This window comes from Lontra canadensis, unplaced genomic scaffold (genome assembly GCF_010015895.1).
Source record: "Lontra canadensis isolate GAN:19392208 unplaced genomic scaffold, GSC_riverotter_1.0 scaffold20, whole genome shotgun sequence".
Lineage (NCBI taxonomy): Eukaryota > Metazoa > Chordata > Mammalia > Carnivora > Mustelidae > Lontra > Lontra canadensis.
In genome coordinates, this window is record NW_022631014.1 from 19,583,792 (window position 1) to 19,603,312 (window position 19,521).

A 19,521-nucleotide genomic window follows, 5' to 3' on the forward strand; every position below is an offset into this window, starting at 1 on the left:
TTGGGTGACATGAAGACAATTTTTCACAAAGGCAGTTGACATAGTTAAAGGCGATGGGGAATTAACCTTAGGTAAAACTAGGAAGAATGTGATGTTTGCTTTCGGTACTTCACCTCATCCTCAACATCCTTACCCACAGCAATGACAAATGCCAGAATTCTGAGATCTAGGGAGCGTTACAGTTTTGCTGCACTATCCCAGAGGACGCTTTACTGTAAGGATAGTTAAGACCCATTTTTACTCCCTCTGCAAGGGAATAAACAGATGCAGAAGTGCAGAAAGGCTGCCAACCTGCAGATTAACTGTTGGTCCTAAGAAGCTGATTAATCACTTCAGGAATGAATAAATAAGCCAGCACCCGTGTCTTCATCCCAGCCAAAAAAAAAAAAAAAAAAACCTGCTAAAATGTATGTTATTAAACTAAAGACAAAAACACAGGTAGTACTAAAAAATGAATGAAATGTAAATTAACAAAGAAAGCAATAAAATGAGTTTTGTTTATCAGAATTCCCATCCACCATCAATGCTCTTTGGTGAATAAAAACAAAAAAGTCTAGAGCAGCAGTTTTCAAAGTGTGGTCCAAAGATCCTAGGGTCCTGAGGCCTTCCAGTGGGTCTATGAGGGCCTCTTTTTTCCAAATACATATCTGCATATCTGTATAAGGGCAGATTTTCCTTATATATTTCAACCAAAATAACATATCACAACAGATTGAATACAGAAACAGGCGTGAAAATACAGTATCTTCTATTAAGCCAAACAATGAGATAAGCAAAAATGTAAAACAAGACTACTTTTCATACTAAATTTCATTTTGGAAAATACAGGTAATTTTTAATAAAAATATTTAGATTATTATGTAAAAGTTTATAACTTATTTTTTTAAATGAACTAAAAATGTTTTTCATTTCTTAGTTTTAATTTCTAATATAGTAAATATCACTGAATGTAACCCACATAAACAAAAGCTCTTTGGAATCCTCAGTAACCTTTAACAGTGCAAAGAGGTCCTGAGATCAAGGAGTTTGAAAACCACTTATCTAGACTTTACAAAAATGAACATAATACTACCACCCAGTGGCACAAACCAGACAGTGCAATACTTAAATATAAATTGGGGTCTTCAAAAATTTAGTATCACTTTTACAATGGAAATCTACTTTTTAAACCACTTTCTGAAATTCATAACAAGATTCACTCTACAGATCGAACGCGCTTTGACTTTTAAAAATTTTACAGATCTATCCAAATTTTCACATACTCCTTACATTAACCATGCAAATTTAACTATTGTTAAATACCTTAAAAACATCAGACTAATCTTGAAAATATTACGCTAAAGCTAACTAAATTTAATTAAATTGAAAATGTGATTCTGAGGGCACCTGGCTGGCTCAGTCAGTTAAGTGTGTGCCTTTGGCTAAGGTCACGACTCCAGGGTCCTGGTAATGAGTCCCACATTGTGTTCCCTGCTAAGCGGGGAGCCTGCTTCTCCCCTGCCTGCCACTGCCCCTACTTATGCTTGCTCTCTTCCTCTCTTTCTCTCTCTGTTGGTCTGTGTCAAAAAAAAAAAAAAAAAAAAAAAAAAAAAATATATATATATATATATATATATATATATATATATTCTGATAGTGGTACTATAACAGTGCTCTATAGTGAGAGATGGGAGCTACGCTTGTGCTGAGCACAGCTTAACACATAGTCTTGTTCAATCATTATGTTGTACACCTGAAACTAATGTAATATTGTGTGTCAACTTTACTCAAAAAAGAAAGTATGATTCTGTAGCAAAGAAATGTGTTCTTAATGCCTTCCAGCAACAGTGACACTGCCAGGGACATAAGTGCAGGATGACAATGAATGTGAAAATACAGAGATGCACAGTTACTACTGTAAAAATATATCAAGTACCCACAAACATACGGCTATTTAATAAATCACCTATAATAAATGAAAATCTAATTCCATTTGAAGTAACAAATTTTTCCATCAGGTATACATTTAGTGCCAAAATATGTACATATTACTTTTCTAACATGACAAACATAAATTCTACTTTGATTCATAATTTTTTTGCCTGAGAAACATGGAATTTTCTTTATAAAGCTTATTCTAAGTACCCATGATAAGAAAAAAATAGCCCTTACCCCAGTCCTGTTCATACAAGGCTTGGGAAAGGCACCATGATTCACTTATTGGCATGTGTGGATGCACAAAAATAAGATGTTTTGTGAGACTTAAGACTCCAAGAAAACTCTGTTACATAAATTATCAGCAACTAATAAAGCACTTAAATACACATCTGATTTTTGTTTATTATATAAATATGCATAAATCTGACATATTACTTAAATACATAAACTCTATTTAAGAGGGCCCTTCAAATGCCAAATAAATATATTCCACTGAATGTCTTTGATATATCAGGCCTATACTATACAAATGAATAAAAAACTTATTTCCTGCACAAACACAACATGGCAAAAAAAAAAAAAGCAAAGAATGTTAGAGTTAATCTAAGTTTTTAAATGCAGCCAATTATATAAAACACACATGACTTAGGTGAAGAGAGGGTAAATGAAAGGGAAACAGGATTTATAAGATACTCTGGAAAACATTTTGGAAACTTTCCTAATCTAAATAGAATATTTTATTTACTTTGCATAAATTGTAGGCAAGAACATTTTATGGGGGGCAGGGGACTTAACACTGGTGTAGATTTTTGGTAATACTTACATACCTAAAACTAACCTACAAAAAAGATCAGAAGTCTATTGGCAAAAATTTATTCTGAGAAAAAATTCAAATATGGAATAAGCTGTATGACAGAGTTATTATAGTATTATTCATAAAAGCAAAAATATAAAATAATCTAGATGGTGATCAAGAGGAATATGGTTAAGTGATGTACATGCATTCTGACACAGCCATTAAAATGCATTAGTATTTTAGCAACACGTAAAAGTACTCAATATAATGTTAAATGGAAAAAAAAGCAGCATACAAAATTATATGTACAATAGAATTACAATAATATAAAAATAAGGATTGGAGTAAAGACTAAATGGAAGTGTACTGAAACAACAGTGATGTGCTTTCATTTTCTCTCTGTTCCAATGCTTTTGCAATACATTGTATTAATAACTAGATACATAAATAAACATAATTTATGTTTAAAATATAATTTATGTTTAAAGTAACATAAATAAAGCTATCTCCACCTTTTACCCCACTTAAAACATATACATGCACACACACAGAACAGCCAAAACCTAGGACAAAATTTAGCAGCATTAACATTCTGCACCAGTGTTGCACTGAAGAGATAATATTCTAAACGATCAGTAATAATATCTGGCAACTAAAATATAGCATCATGATCTCGGGGTCCTGGAATCGAGCCCCACATTGGGCTCTCTGCTCAGCAGGGTGCCTGCTTCCCCCTCTCTCTCTGCCTGTTTCTCTGCCTACTTGTGATCTCTCTTTCTCTGTCAAATAAATAAATAAAATCTTTAAAATACAGCATTATGCACTAAAGCTGAATCACCAGACTTCTCTAAGTTTAAAATCTGGTTACTTGAAGATGTGACCATCTGTTCTTAAGTGACACCTAGAAAGGAAAACTATCAACAACGGTAGTAAAATGTTTCTAACAAATATATTAGTTTTTGGTTTTCTTTATCCACTAAAATAAATAATTTTAACAAAACAAGACATGCCCAACAGTTCTCTAGAGAGTAGAATAAGTACTACATCTTGATACAGTGTCTATTGTAAAGTGGGCATGTCACCATATTCACATAATTTCTATCTTTTAGGGTAGAACTGTTCTTTTTAAAATCAGAGATATTTAGGGGCACCTGGTGGCTCAGTGGGTTAAGCCTCTGCCTTCAGCTCAGGTCATGATCTCAGGGTCGAGTCCCACATCGGGCTCTCTGCTCAGCAGGGAGCCTGCTTCCCCCACTCCCTCTGCCTTCCTCTCTGCCTACTTATGATCTGTCAAATAAATAAGTAAAATATTTTTTTAAAATAATAAAATAAAATCAGAGACATTTAAATTTCCATGTCCTCCAACATATGGGAGCCATCACAGCTCATTTAGAAAAACTATGAGAACCAGTGCAATAGATTGTTTTCCAAGAAAAGTGGTGGGAAGTAGTGGGAAATGTACTTGAGCTGATTTTTACCACCAGAATAGGTGAGCCAAAAAAGTAAGTTGTCTACTGATGGCCACATGTCAAGAATTACTAAATATATCAGGGTTAAATTTTTACAGTTGAAAATTAATTAGGAGAGTTGATTTTCTTTTATAATTGTTTTACATACACAAATTTACTTTTGAAAATCTTTAACAACTACAAGCTTTAATGATGTTAATGCTGTTAATGCTTCTTTCCCATGGCCAGCTCTTGTATGTTTAGTCTTTGAATTTTAAATTCAAAAAAGAGAAAGACAAATATTTCATAGAGGAACGGAATTCTCCAAGAGACAGATTATGTTCAGAGACTATGGAAACTCTACTTCTTTTACATAAAAAGACCTTTTCTTACTTTTAGCATTAAATGGGAATTTTTCTGTCAATTGGCATGTGCATTTTATACTTGAATTAAACATTTTATATTTCAAGAGTTCTGTTTAGACTTAACTACGATCATTAGATGAAATGCAGTTGTTGTGCAAAACCAGTCTTCGTTATAGATTTAGAAGGCAGTATCTTCATTGTAGAAAGAGTCTAACTTTCTGTTACAGTTCAATAATTAGGACTACAAATATAATTCTTAAAATATCTATAAAACCATTTATAACTGTGTGATTCAAAGACTTTCCAAAGGTAATGTCTTTATTAAGTAACTAAATCATAATTCTCTCTTTAAGTATTTATTAATTTTTGATATTTCATGGCACTGTTAACAGAAAAGTTTCTCAACCTACAAGCTCTGAAATATTTACAAAAATACGGTTTTATGAAAATTCCATTTAAAGACAAAATACAATCATGTTCTGGAGAAGCAAGAGAAGGAAGGCTGTACTAACTAAGGAATTGACTAGAATGGGAGCCTGGGAAATGTTTAATCTACATGTGAAATAACTGTGTATTTTCTCTACCTTTTTGTCACTCACCTCTTTCACCTTGATATTGGGTCATGGATTTCTACCTCCTCACAAGATACATTCCAATTTTAAAAGAAAATTAATCCCCTAACCAACATTTTCTCTTGACTGGCTACATTAGTCAACAAAAGCAGCACTAAAAATCCAAAAGCTTGATATGAGAAGCTGCGACTATGCATGAGGTTTTCTATTCACTGAAACAAATCTGTTTAACAATGTCTCATATGCTTCAAATGGCTGCAGGTAATTCCTCAGAGATTATATTCTGAGAGTTGCTGTCAATTAATGCTCTCTGGAGGGAAATTTTCTTGGGTTTACTGGAAACAAATTTATTAACTAAATTTCCCAACCACTTATCAATAAAACAACTGCAAAGAGAATTTATGAGCCATTTGGTATCAACCAACTGGCTCTCTCATCTAGATCCATTTCCCAACTTAAACCTTACAAACTGGTTTCCAAAATCATTTCTCAAACTGCATCCTAGGAATCAAATCCTCACCAAAGTGGAAGACCTTTTTTAAAGTCTTCGACCTACCTCTCCCACTTCTGGAAATGCCTCTTATATTCTCCCCAAAGTATAACTACCCACAATTCTTATGACTTCTTGGGTAACCTTTTTTCCCCTCAGTTATTGCTCTCTACCAAACTAAAGATCCCTATGGTTAAGAGCACAAACTCTGGACTCAGCACACCTGGACTGAAGCCCTGACTTTACACTTACTCTCCGGGCATGAACGTAAGCAAGCTACTTAACTTTGAAGTTCTTTGGTTTTCCTATTTGTAATAATAGCACCTATTTCAAAGAAACTGAGAGGATTAAATACAAGCACACACACACACAAGTGAATACAAGTAAAGCATTCATACCAGAGCCTTGCATTAAAAAACTAAAATGCTGGCTCCTTGTCCCACCAGCAGCAGCAGCGGCCCGTGCGCACTCCCAGACACTAGCAGCTGCAGTGCTGCGGCCGCTACTGCTATGACTCAATTTTCTAGAGAAATCAGCCACTCCGACGGATTTAATGGCTTCTCTGAGGCTACTGACTCCTTTAAAAAGCAATAGCTTGTTTCCCAAATTCTTATAAGGCAATTTCATTTGGAAAGCTCACGACTGACAAAATTCAAAGTAGGTAAGCAAACTCATCACTCACTCCATTCCTCAACTTCCCCATTTAGATTTCCTGTTCTGACTTCTCACTATTCATTCAGTCTCCTAAGCTTCAAACCTTGGTATCATCTTAGACTTCTATTATTTTTCTGTCCCTGCAAGTTGATCAGATGCCTAATTTGCAGATGCTACTCTTCCTTTCTTTCCTAGATTCATCCCAGCCAAGGTGGCCAGAGCTCTCTAGTCCCTCTGGTCCCTAGTCCCTCTCTAGTCCCTCACACCCGGATTTCTGCCTTTGCTTTTAGGTCTGACTTCCCACTTCATTTCTTGTCTACATAAAACACTAGCTTCCGTCACATTATGCTTTCCTATTACTGGTTTCCTGTTGCCTTGTATACCAAAGTCTAAGCTCCACCACTCCCCTTTTAAGATTTTAACAGTCAGTTCTTTCAGATCCAACTTTATTTCCCACTTGAGCAAGAACTGTTTGCTGCTAATTCACACATGCCCTCTAGTCACTGTGCCTGCGATGACCTTGTAGTAACTGGAATGCGTGCTGCCCCACCTCTCTGCTTAGGCCCATTCTGTTCATTCCTCAAGGCCCAACTCAAAACTCACACCTTCACCAACCTGAAATGTTCCTTCACTCTGCTCTCTCCTCTCTTTCCTGGCACTACTCATTATCATACCTTGTGAAATACTATGCTGGTCTCCACATTTTCACAGCCTAGCATTTATTGTGTCAAAACATAATTCTGTTATCTTAAAAGGCTTATCTTATACTTTCTTTATACTCTTATATTGTTTGTTTACCCTTTTGTTTACCCTAGAGCATCTACCAATAAGGTTGCATTCATTTAATATGTACAATGTTGTGCCTACTTGAGGAGTTCCAAAATTGTAAACCTGAATTTTGATACTCTAAGGCAGTAGTTAGTAAACATATCTATAAAGGGCCAAACAGTAAGTATTTTTTACTTTTCAGGCTACATATGGTCTCTTGTCACATATTCTTTTTTTCAACTACATAAAAATGTAAAAAGCATTCTAAGCTTGAGAGTCCTACAAATAGGCCATGCATGGACAGGATTTCACCCATAGGCGATAGTTTACCAGCCCCTGCCCCCTCTAAGGAACAGTTCAGTATCTTATCTAGAATCTCTACCAGTATCAATATTTAACTAATTTTTCTAAATGTTGGCTGGTCAGCACTTCACATGACTTTTGAGTTCTAACATAAAACAAATAACCCCTGAGTTCTTACCAGCTCTTTCAGACTTTTCTTTCTGTTCCCGTAACTCTTCTCCCTGGGTAGTCATCTGTTTGATGCGACTGCGGAGTTGAGCAATTTCTTCTTCTTTCATTTCCAGGGTTTCATGCATCTGACGTTTTGTCTCTGCTATTACCATTCCCTAAACAGAAGTGCAGACACTAAAGCATTTGTATAACAAAACGGCACCATCAACAGCACATATCAAACTTACTTAAAAGGCAGAAAACATAGTATTTCTCACTAAGTACAGCAGAAGAATGATTTTAGTATTTCACAAACTAAAGTCTGTGTTCTGCACTCCATACTACACTACATAGTATAACAACCCTGGTTACCTGGCAGATCAGGGTTATTTGTTAATACAAAAATTATTTTAATAGTAAGTTTAGTCTTTTGAGTATTAAAAACACATTTTAATTTAAAGAATTACTTTATACTCTTTCTATAAATATTGGCTATAATTTTCCCTATCTTAGTAAACAGTTTATAATAAACAAAATACAGTCTTTTGTACTTGGCTCAGGGCCACCACGAACTATGTTACTGATCTGTGCTGGGACATGGGGAGAGCCTCAGAGGCTACTGAGGGTGTAAGGTTACTGCTGCCACAAAGATGGGCCAAGACTGGTACAGATCAACCTGCTTTTTCTCTTGTAACAGTCTCTGGTCCCACTGCCACTCCTCACTACTATCAGTGAGCCACCCCCATTCCTCCAATTTGCTAACTGCTACTGTCTTCCCACTCTCTGGATAATCTACACATAATATGAAGGTCACTATGGGGGTAAAGGAATCAAATATTAAAACCTGAATCAGTCACTTGCGACTAACAAGAAACAGGGTAGTTTGACTTGTCTCTTGAAAAATAAGATTTTGTGACAGCTATTTTATGGGTCTTAAGATTATTACTTTACTTGCAGGGTTCATCAAACCTTGGTTTAGGGTATGGCTCATATTAATGGACAGATAAAAACCAGGTAAGTAGGGATTACACAAAATTTCAAAACAAGATCGCTGGCCTTCAGTTTCTTCAAAAACCAAATCACAATGGAGAAAAAGACACACGGAGAGAGAGAAAGAGGCAATGGAACCTATACATTAAAAGAAGTCTTAAGAGTCATATCAACCAATTACAATGAAAGAAACTTACTTAGATCTTGATTCATAAAAATGGAAAAAAAGTATGAGACAAAGGGCAAATCTGAAACTGACTAGATAGTTGATGGTATTAAGGAATTAAGTTTTTAGATGTGATCATGATAATGTAGTTACAATTTTATAAAAGTAAAGAATCCTTTAAAACTACTTCAAAATACTTATGTACGAAATTATGAGATTTCTTGGCTTTGCTCTACAACAAAGTAAATTCTGGGTTGAGGATAATAAGGGCTGGGCATGTACAGATAAAACATTAGCCCTGAGATGTTAACTGCTGAAGCTGGGTGGTGAGTTCACTTTTTTAAGTGGGCCTTCATGAAGTGTATGGAGGAGACTCTAGCAAAATAACATCACAGAATGAAGACTGCTAACACATTCAAAAGCAGAACAGTTCTGACATGTTCTTAACTGCATGGCCACTTAAAATACTACAGCTGCCAAGTAGCGTAAGGAAGAAAATGTGAACCACTGGAAGCTGCTTTAGAAAGAGAACCCAAGAATTTGGGGCTGAAAGACTCAGCCCAAAAGCGTTTGCCCATGAATTTTCAGTTGCCTCTGCTGCCATAGCCACAGCTGCCGCTCTAACTGTACATTGCCAATCTCACCTGAAATGAATCCCAAAATCCATCTGCAGAAACTTCTCTTTATGCTAATATAACACTACCACTTCTTCAGTTTAAGCAATTTATCTGAGAGATTAATCTGTTTCCGTGAAGACAATACTTAATATTATTCAAATTGAGTAGTGTCTTAACTATAAAAAATACAACTTTTCTCTAAAAAGTAGTTAGGTACTGTGAACAGATTTCTTTTTCAACAGTTATTCCAATCTATAAATCAAAATGCTGACTGGGATATAAAAAAATCACAGAGAATCAGCTTCACATGATACACAACTAACGGTAATCATTATTTAAATTTCAAAATTACAACAAAAAGTTTTTCATGGAAGCAACGACAACAGCTTTGGAAAGCATAAGCCTCAATGCTTCTAACTGCTTCCAAAATGGAATTCTGGGGCCCCCTGACAAATTTGAGTATCATAAGGTTTATTGGTTTACCTTATCTTGTTCAAGCTGTTCAATTAAGTTCTTTGCATCACGCAACTGAGTGATAAGTTTAGTCTTCTCAGCCATATGAAGCTCCTAAAAAAATTTTAAAAATTCATTTCCATCTCTAATAAAGCTTCTCCTCATATGAGAACTCTAAACATTTTATCTAATTTAGGTATTTCTCAGTCCATTAAGAGCAAAGTATACAGGACATCTGGAAAGGACGGTTCAAGTGCTACAAAGCCCAGGGCACTTGGGAGTCGTCTCCATGCTGTCTGCGGAGAAAGGGGAAGGCTCCGCAGAGGAGGGAGGTGCAGGCCACGCTGGGACCTGTGGATCTAGCTTTACAGGGTTACATAAACCAAACTCATTTGCTCTTTTACCTTCATCTTTTCTAGCTCTTGGAGCCTTTCATCTAGTTGTTCTTGCAGGGCTTCTTTCTCACTGGTTAACAGCGCACACTGCTCCTTATGGGACTGAATTGTTTCCTTACATCGCTGCAGAAGATTCTCTTGCCGCTTAACTCTCTGCTGAAGTACCTCCAGTGTTTTAGCAGAAGCTCCATCTACCACTATCAACAATAAAGCAGCACAAGCAGGGGTGGTCAGTAAGGAATAGAAGGGCTCCCTGGGAACAGTTACTGTTAGTACACAGAGGTGTATTCTCACCCCAATGCTCCGCTATCCTCTGAGACGAAGAAGGGAGGGCTACCCTGCCCACCCTCAAGTCTCACCATTTGGATGATCTGTATCCAAAGAAGCTGAGGAGCACAGTCACCTCCCTAGGGTTCAGCCCCGCCCCAAATGGCACAAAACCCTCAGTAGTCAACTAACATTAACTGAATTCGCCCTGCTTAGAAGACAGTTTGATGACCATCTTTTGTCATCCAAAAGTGCCCTCTGTGTCCTGGCTCCCACCACAAAAAGATTAATAAAGAATTTTTTCCAATGAATTCTAATCTGTCCTGAGAGCAGTCACTGGTTAAATACAGCTTTCTACATTCTCCTTACATTTATGAGTTAAGTTTTCATACCCCAAGGGAATCTCAGGACCCTTTGCAGCCTGGTTACTTAGACAGCTGCTCAGCACCTTGCTCTGGCTCTGGCTGGACTAAAAGTTTATCATAAATATCTTTGACAGAAAAAGCCAGTAAATAGAAACTGGGAATTTTACTAAATATGTGCCTTAAAGCCTCAAAGAGTATGGAAGCTATAACTGGATTTTGAAACAAAATTTAGCTATTCCTTCCTTTCTAACTAGAAAGCAAATAATAAAACAAATCAGATATCTTTGAATGTAGAAGTATGTAAGCAGTATTATAACAGAAATAGCCGAACAATGAAAAGAGCAAATTCATTAATCTTAAACAGAACTGACCTGTTTATATGAAATCTAGCTACTGCTATCAATAGAATAGTGTAATATAATGAATTTTAGTATAAGTGCTGCTGAAGAGAACACTAGAATGAAATGTAATTACAATGAAAACGTGGTGCTAGTCACAGACTTTCAAGTTTTAAAATAATAACTTAGCTTTGTTCTCTTGAAGAACAAGCCAAGAAACAAAACAACAAAAACTCCTGCATCTTCCTGGAGGACACTTCTACCTCAGCCCACATCATGCCCTGGAAACTGTCAACATCCTTCTCCAGTTTTTAAATTAACATTTGGACAAGATGAAGCTTACCTACTGGTTCTATATCACTGTCTGTGTTCTCTTTAGAGACACCTTCAGCCTGTGGTTCCATCTGAGGGAAAGGTTTAGGTAAATCAATATTCATTGGGCCATTTCGTAACCGCTGTTTCAGCAGAGAAACCTGAAAAAGAAATGTACCTTAGGAAAAAAAATGAGGGGCACCTGGGTGGCTCAGTTGGTTAAGTATCTGATTCCAGGTTTCGGCTCAGGTCATGATCTCAGGATTGTGAGAGTAAACCCTGCTTCTGGCTCTTTGCTGGGCATGGCGCCTGCTTAAGATTCTCCCTCCCATTTGTGTGGACCCACCCCGCTCAACTCTCACACACTCACTGTCTCTCTAAAATAAAGAGAGAGAGAGAGAGAGAGAGAAACTACACAGTAGTACTTTCTTTAAAACACAGAGGGGACAGAGCAAAAGATATTCTTTTTCACTATACTAGGAGGAAAAATCAAAATAAAATGTTTACTCCCAATGCAGCTGATTTTATATTTGCTATTTTCAATGATATCATAGTTAGCCAAAAGACACAATACATTAAAAAATTATACGGAAATATAACTAAGGAAAATCAAGAGTCTTAAAAATAGGCCATTTTGTAACATCTGGAACTTATGAGATATCCCATCAAAACCCCTTAATTCTTCTTTATCTATAAATGCCACTCTTTTTCTTTTAATCTTTTACCTGAGTCTGGAGAACACTAATATGCTGATCTTTTTCCTCTAAAGATGCATCAAACTCCTCTTGGAGATGCTTTTTTGCTTGCTGATCCATTTGGAGCTCCTAAAACACAAAGTTTTATAAGTAGTTTTCAATAAAAAACAAAAATACAAGCTTGAAGCTTTCAAAGTTTAAAAACATATCAATCCAGATTTGGATTTTTCTTAAGACAAGGCATCAACATAATAGAGAAGAATCAGCAGGTAAAACATTGGTATTAATCCCAGAGGATAATTTTGGTCCTTAAATAATATGAGATCCAAGAAAAGAAAGTGCATTTTTAGAGCTGTAATGACTGCTCTGTAATGATAATGTGAAGAGGATAAAACAATCAATTAAGATTAAGAAAACTTTATCCTACTTTAAGACATCTTACTACTTGTGCTACCTTATATGCACTTGATCTGAAACTATATTATTTTATACCAGATAGCCATAGCCAATAGAAACTTTCTCCTCCCAATACACAAAAGCAGTCAATAGCCAAAGTCAGAAGATTCCTCCTCTGTAAAATTTTTTTAAAAGGCTGAACTAGATGACCACCAAACAGAAAAATTCCAAGTTCCCGAAATTATTTATAATGTTAATTTCTTTAAGTCATTAATAACCCTTTCTCACTAAAACACTGAAGCACTAGCTGTCCTCTATTCTCCCCCACACCAACACTGCCCCAAGATCCCATTTGTAGTGTTCCTCTCACTAAAGACTCCTGGCTCAAACAGCAGTAGTCACCAAATGCCAGTCTTTGAATCAGGACAGGACCAGAATGAAGTCTACACTGATCCATGGTGAACAAGCAGAAAGCCAACAGAGAGAGTTTTTCTTTCATGTAAACAACTGTCCTTTACTCTGAGAATATGTCCTTCCTTGTCTTTGTTATTTAAAAAAAAAATTATTTTTCAGGGTGCCTACCTGGCTCAGTTAGAAACGCATGTGAACCTTGATTCCAGGATCCTAAGATGGGTATAGAAATTACTTAAAAATTTAAAAGAAAAAAAAAAACCCACAAACTTTCTTTCATGAAATAATGACAATAAAAGAATTTGGTTTCTTCTTCTCAACATCCTTACTTGAAAAAATAAAAGTCTGCAGCTCTGGGGTGCCTGGGGGCTCAGCTGGTTGAGCATCAGGCTCTTGGTTTCAGCTCAGTTCAGTGGCAAGTCTACCTGAGATTCTCTCTCTCTTCCTCTGCCTCTGTCCCACCCCCACATATATTCGCTCTCTCTCAGGCTCGCTCTCAAATAAATAAATAAATAAATTTTTAAAAGGAAGTTTGCAGGACTATGACAATTCTCCTTTCCCCCATATCCAGAAGGAACCAGAAGGTAGTTTTTCAGTCCATGAAATCCGTAAGTCTGGAAAGCACTGTTCTTTATGACTTTGCACAGAACAATTCCTTAGTATAAAACAGCTACACATCTCCTGCACATCTCTTAAAATTCATTTCTTCCAAATAATTTTTCTACCTCCTACCATACTAGACTCTGTTACACACCATCCTTAACAACCAACAAAAATTCCTCAATTTATATGATGATTTTCAGGTTTTAAATAGTTTCATCTCCCCATGTAAATAAGAAGTTGTTGGATGCAATGGCAGCATCTTACAAACCTTTCTTCTTCTCACTCCCCCTGCTAACTTAGACTATTCTACCAATAAGTACTCCATAAACAGTAAAGACTACAATTACTAAGGAACTTAAGAACTGTCTACTTATATCCCAACTAGAGCCCACAGGCTGGCTAGCCAACTGTCCACCACTTTCATGATAGCGATCTCACTAGCTCTAGAACTAGACTCTACTATCTAGAGTCAATTCCTACTTTAAAATTTTCTTCTGATTAGACTTTAAGTGTATATCTATCCTATTTCAACTTTTTAGCACAATAATAATAAATGGCTATCTAATACTACTAAATATAACAACTAATTCAATAATATTCCTTTTGTAGCCATTCAGACTATTTCCAAATTTTGGAAACCTTGGAATTAACATTTTTATGCATATAATTTGCAAGGTCTTTCTGTTTATATCCTTAGAGAAAAATCCTGGTATGTAGAATGCATCAAATACACTCACTGTTTAACTTTTTTTATCTCGGCCCTATGCTACCCACTATGTTCATATGTGTTTCAAGCTGCAAAAAAATTAACCCTCCCTCCCTGAAGTTAGCTTTGAGAACAGCAGTTGCTCATAACCAGCTGCACCTGGGTGAACCCAGAAAAAGAACATACCATGCATGGATAGAAGGACAGAGAAAGGAGGAAATAGCTAAGACAATGTCTTCATTTATTCCCCACTTAACTGGCCTTAAAAGGAAATCAGAGAACCCTATCTACTTAGATGAGCTCACAATTTTCATAGCTTCTCATAGTATGATATTCCTTTTTAATACCTGTTGATATTAAGATTAAAAATCAGGCAAAGGGGGCGCCTGGGTGGCTCAGTGGGTTAAGCCTCTGCCTTTAGCTCAGGTCATGATCTCAGGGTCGAGTCCCACATCGGGCTCTCTGCTCAGCAGGGAGCCTGCCTCCCCCTCTCTCTCTGCCTGCCTCTCTGCCTACTTGTGATCTCTGTCAAATAAATAAATAAAATCTTAAAAAAAGATCAGGCAAAGAAAATTAGTGTATCTGCTGGATATGTTTTTACTTACCTTTTTACTTCTTTATCTGATTCATTACCAAATATCTAATATGCTAGAAATTAACAGAAGACATAATATTTACCTATACAGAACTGTTGTTTTGTTTTGTTCCCCAGAAAATATTAGGAGAGATGTTCATGGATTAAACTCATGCATATACTCATAACAACATGAGGAAGATATAAAATACGAAGGACTATTTTCTGAAAAATTTTTTTTTTCTTTTTACTACCCTTAGTATTTGTTAGTTGTTTATTTATAAAGGGAAACTATTCCATGACCAAACACAGGTCAGTGACAAACTTCCATGGAACTCAACCCAAAGAAATTCTTTACATTCCAAAATTATTTTACACCCTGAGAGATACAAGTCTTCTTCATCTCCTCAAACTCTTTCATGGAATCATAATTTCTGTAGAAATCTGCATATGCCTTCTTTCTTGCTTTGGCCACAGCAAACTTACAGAAAGCTGCTATCCCCAGGGATACAATGAATGCTCCAACAATATCAAATCGCAGTCATTTGTCCAGAAGGTCTCCCATCTGAGGTTTTGTCAAAGCACTGGAAGTCAAGGTAGTTATTCTCCTCAACAACAACCTCAAACCTAACATCTTTCCTGATGCCTGACATAACAAAATAAGGAACATTATACTGTTTTGCCCTAGTCTAAGTCAATAAAATACTAACGAAACAGTACGTAACTTCTATTCAGACTTTAATTCCAAAGAAACAAAACATTTTATGACATATAGCACTCTGAATGTTTAAATACTAATCATGATTTAATGGGTTATACTATTTAGTTGAAGGAAATTTTTTTTGTGTGAACAAAATTTAAAATACCCAGACCCTCACTTATCTACCTAGTACTCACATATAAATTACTGAATATATCTCTGTTCATGTAACCACAACCAGGATTATGGTTCAGAAATATATCTTAGCTACTACAAAAACGGTATAGATATGCACCAAACAGCAAATTTACTACATTGCCTCTAGACCCCTTATTTCTCCTCCTTTCCCTTATTAACTGTCTCCTGGCCATTTCATTGATTATAGTCTTGACTAAAGGCAGTGTGGTAGGCAGAATATGGCCCCAAAGATTCTAAATCCTAATCCCGGAAACTGGAACATATTAGGAGAATTTGCAGATGTGACCAAATTAAGAGCTTTGAAATAAGGAGATTATCCTGGATTTGGGGGCCCAATCTAATCACATGGGTCCTTAAAAATCAGAACCTTTGCCAACTGGGTTCAGAGAGAAAGGGAGGAGTGATTATGGTAGAATGGGCAGAGATGCAACACGGATAGCTTTGAAGATAGAGGAAAGAGCTATGCATCAGAGGATGCAGCAGCCTCTAGAAGCTGGAAATGGCAAAGAAACAGACTGTGTCCTTGAACCTGCACTAGGGAACAGCCCAACTGACACCTTAATTTTAGCCTGGTAAGACTTGTGTCAAATTTCTGAGAGTTGTGTTGTTTTAAGCCACTAAGTTTGGGGTAATTTGCTACAGCAGCATAGCAAACTAATACAAGTAGGCAGCTAATAAAAAAGAACTAAAACTTGTCATTCTGTGGCTCTGACAAGTACGTCCTAAGAGGGTTTTCTTAAGGGTTAAAAGGGAAAGAATACATATGTAATGGCTTATGATCTAACAGTATAGTATGGAAAAAGATTTTTAAAGGTGGAAAAACAAATAGCATATAAAAATTTATTTAACTAATATCAGTAATCATAATTGATGGTGATAGTATTAGTATTGTTATTCTAAGAGTGTTGTGTTTATAATGCTGGAATAAGGCAAATGAGTAATTTTGGGTCTTCTCATTTATCATCAGGTTCTTTAATAGATGGCCTATAAGGAAAAGGGATGCAGGGGGAACATATAGAGTTAAGGAGACTTAAAAGATATATCAAAACAATTTTTATATGGGCAAGACTACAGTACCTAGAAGCAAACATTTCGGTGATAAAACCTTAAAGAGACACAAGGAAGCACAACAAAAGTCAGTAGTTATTTTTGGAGAAAGGGAGGGGCTGTGACTGGATTGGGAAACACAGAGAGGCTCTCAGGGTGACTGACAACACTCTATTTCTTGACCATGGTGGTTACAATAGTGTTTAACATACACATATGAGCTATATATTTTTGTACAACAATTTTCTATATTTGTTGTATTTTACAATTAAAAGGCATCACAATGTTTAAGTGATACAGCAACGACACAGAATCCTACCCTCTAGCCAATATAAGCCAATAATTTCCATCCTCCTCAAGATAAGACAGGAGCAAAAACGAGTCAAGTATGATTCCAAGTGATATATATATTTGCCAGAACTATAATATGTCACTGTAAAAATTACCTCCCAAAATTACAAGGAATATAATTTTTATTTAATTTTATCAAGACTGTTGGTTAGGAAAAATGAAAAGAAGCCTCAAATACCTAATAGAAGAGACAAGTTAGCCTTGAAAGTTGCCACTGACTGTCAGCTGGCAACTGATATCCTGCTGCTAAATAAGGCATTCTTATGTCATAAATTCCACCAGCATATATTGTAGGGAAATCACAGAAATAAAGTCCATAAAAGTCGATCTCTGGCCTTAAGGATTGGGCTGGTTGGTTTTTACTACAATTAACGAGTGTATATGAAACTATCCCAACAAGTTTAAGAGTTGTGATAAATATGAGAAATTGAATTCTTAAAGTATTTATCACTACAACTTACCTCTCTTAACTCTCCAATTCTCCGAAGTGCTTTATCCTGACTCTGACTTAATATACCCTTTAATTTTAAAAAGAAAAAAAAAAGCTGGTTCAAACAACTGCATGACATAGTAATGAAAAGCAAGTAAAAAAGAGCACATGTCACTGAACTTTATACATTCTTTACACTGGGACTGGGCAACCACAGTCCTCTACCGCCACTTAGTGGTAAAATTACATACATCTAGAAATAAAAATCCAGAGACCATTCAGAGAGACACAAGCAGGGTACCCCCAGACACTAGGAGTAAGTAGGAATAAGATGAATTTTTTGAGTATGAATTTATGGACTATTAATAGAATGGATTAAATCAGAGTTACCCTCCATTTCAAAAGACCTTATGTTTAAGAAAACATTGTCAAAAAACTAAACAAAACTAAACAAAAAAACTAAAAACTATTTGTAATAACTTAATTTTTTTTAATGTATTTATTTGCTTCAGGGGTACAGGTCTGTGAACCATCAGTCTTACACAATCCACAGCTCTCAACATAGCACATACCCTCCCAAATGGACATAACTCAGCCACTTCCCCCCACCCCCTCAGTAACCCTGTTTGTTTCCTGAAATTAAGAGTCTCTTATGGTTTGTCTCCCTCCTGAGTTACTTCTTATCTCATTTTTTTTCCCTCCCTACCCCCCACGACCCCTTCGCGCTGCCTCTCAAATTCCTCATATCAGAGAGATCATATGATAATTGCCTTTCTCTGACTGACTTATTTTGCTTAGCATAATACCCTCTAGTTCCATCCACGTCATTGCAAATGGCAAGATTTTGGTTTTTTTGATGGCTGCATATGTAACAACTTAATTTTCACACTTGTTATGGACAATGAGAACACTGAATCAGCAATAAATAACTGCTGTTACCGTTCTGAACTGATAATACTCCAGACCAAAGCCAGGAAGTTTAATGTTGTACTTAATGGAGATTATTTATGGCAGATTAAATATTTTAAGATAATGTACATGGGGAAATTAATTTTACCAAAACTCACTTTCTAAATAACTTTTTGTTATGTAATTAGCATCTTTTGATGGGACAAAATGCTAAGCTCTTTAAAATAACTTTTACTGTAAAAAAAAAAGACTATATTTTTATGCATGATTTTCTATATCTCTTACCATTAAAAGATTTTAAAACGTTTATGATAAGTGATACAGCAGAGATACAGAATGCCAACACCTAACAAATGTAAGAACATAATTCTCCATCCTTCTCAGGACAGAAGCAGAAATTAATAAAGCATTATTTTTTTTTAATGACAAAGTACATCTTAATTTTATTTTAGTTTTTTCAGTGTTCTAAGATTCATTTTTTATGCACCACACCCAGTGCTCCATGCAATATGTGCCCTCCTTAATAAAGCATTATTTTAAATGATAAGTATTTATATATCTTAGCACAGTAAACTTATGACACTGTTCAAAGTAGAGTGGATACTTCCCTTTAGCTCTGACCTGTGAATTATCACCTGGGATACCCTGGTGGGAAATGTCTAGCCACGGAACAGGGTGACACAGTGGGGCCGGGGGGTCGAGGTGGGTCACCCAGAAGAGCTTAATGGCTTCCTCTCTTTCCACATACTTGACCAAGAGCTTTACAAGAAGCATCCTCAGGAAAAAAGAGAGAGGATGCTTGTGTTCACACCTTGGTAAAATGATAAGGAACAGAAATGTCTGCAGGTATTTCAAAAACAGAAGGGAAAGTTTAGGAAGGCTGTATGTCCCTAGCCCTAAAACAAAGATACAACCTGCAGATCGAGACACTAGAGCATGTTTGAAAGAGGCAAACATGCCTTAAATCCAAACCTCTTGAACACTGCAGGGATTCAAAACTCAAAAAAGCCCATCCCTACCAGAGGTAAAATCTCTGGGCTTTTTCACTCACTCTCTTTATTAAAATCCCCAGTAGTAAAATAGGTTAAATACATGGATCACATGGAGAATTATTAAAAGTAAGAATATATGCTGA

The 19,521-nt window shown here is 36.1% G+C and overlaps 1 protein-coding gene across 7 annotated transcripts in view; it reads right to left on the reverse strand.

Annotated features, from left to right (window-relative positions):
• The window catches only part of GOLGA4 (golgin A4), a 121,485-nt gene that overhangs the window by 56,395 nt on the left and 45,569 nt on the right, over nt 1–19,521 (reverse strand). For 6 of the 7 annotated variants that reach the window (XM_032861223.1, XM_032861225.1, XM_032861222.1 and 3 more), the window contains 6 exons: nt 17,509–17,565; nt 12,092–12,190; nt 11,398–11,527; nt 10,094–10,281; nt 9,720–9,803; nt 7,492–7,639 (listed from right to left, as the gene is read on the reverse strand). In XM_032861223.1, the coding sequence (XP_032717114.1) occupies nt 7,492–7,639; nt 9,720–9,803; nt 10,094–10,281; nt 11,398–11,527; nt 12,092–12,190; nt 17,509–17,565 (706 nt within the window). The remainder of the gene's footprint in view (nt 1–7,491; nt 7,640–9,719; nt 9,804–10,093; nt 10,282–11,397; nt 11,528–12,091; nt 12,191–17,508; nt 17,566–19,521) is intronic. The other variant, XM_032861224.1, reaches the window with a different exon arrangement.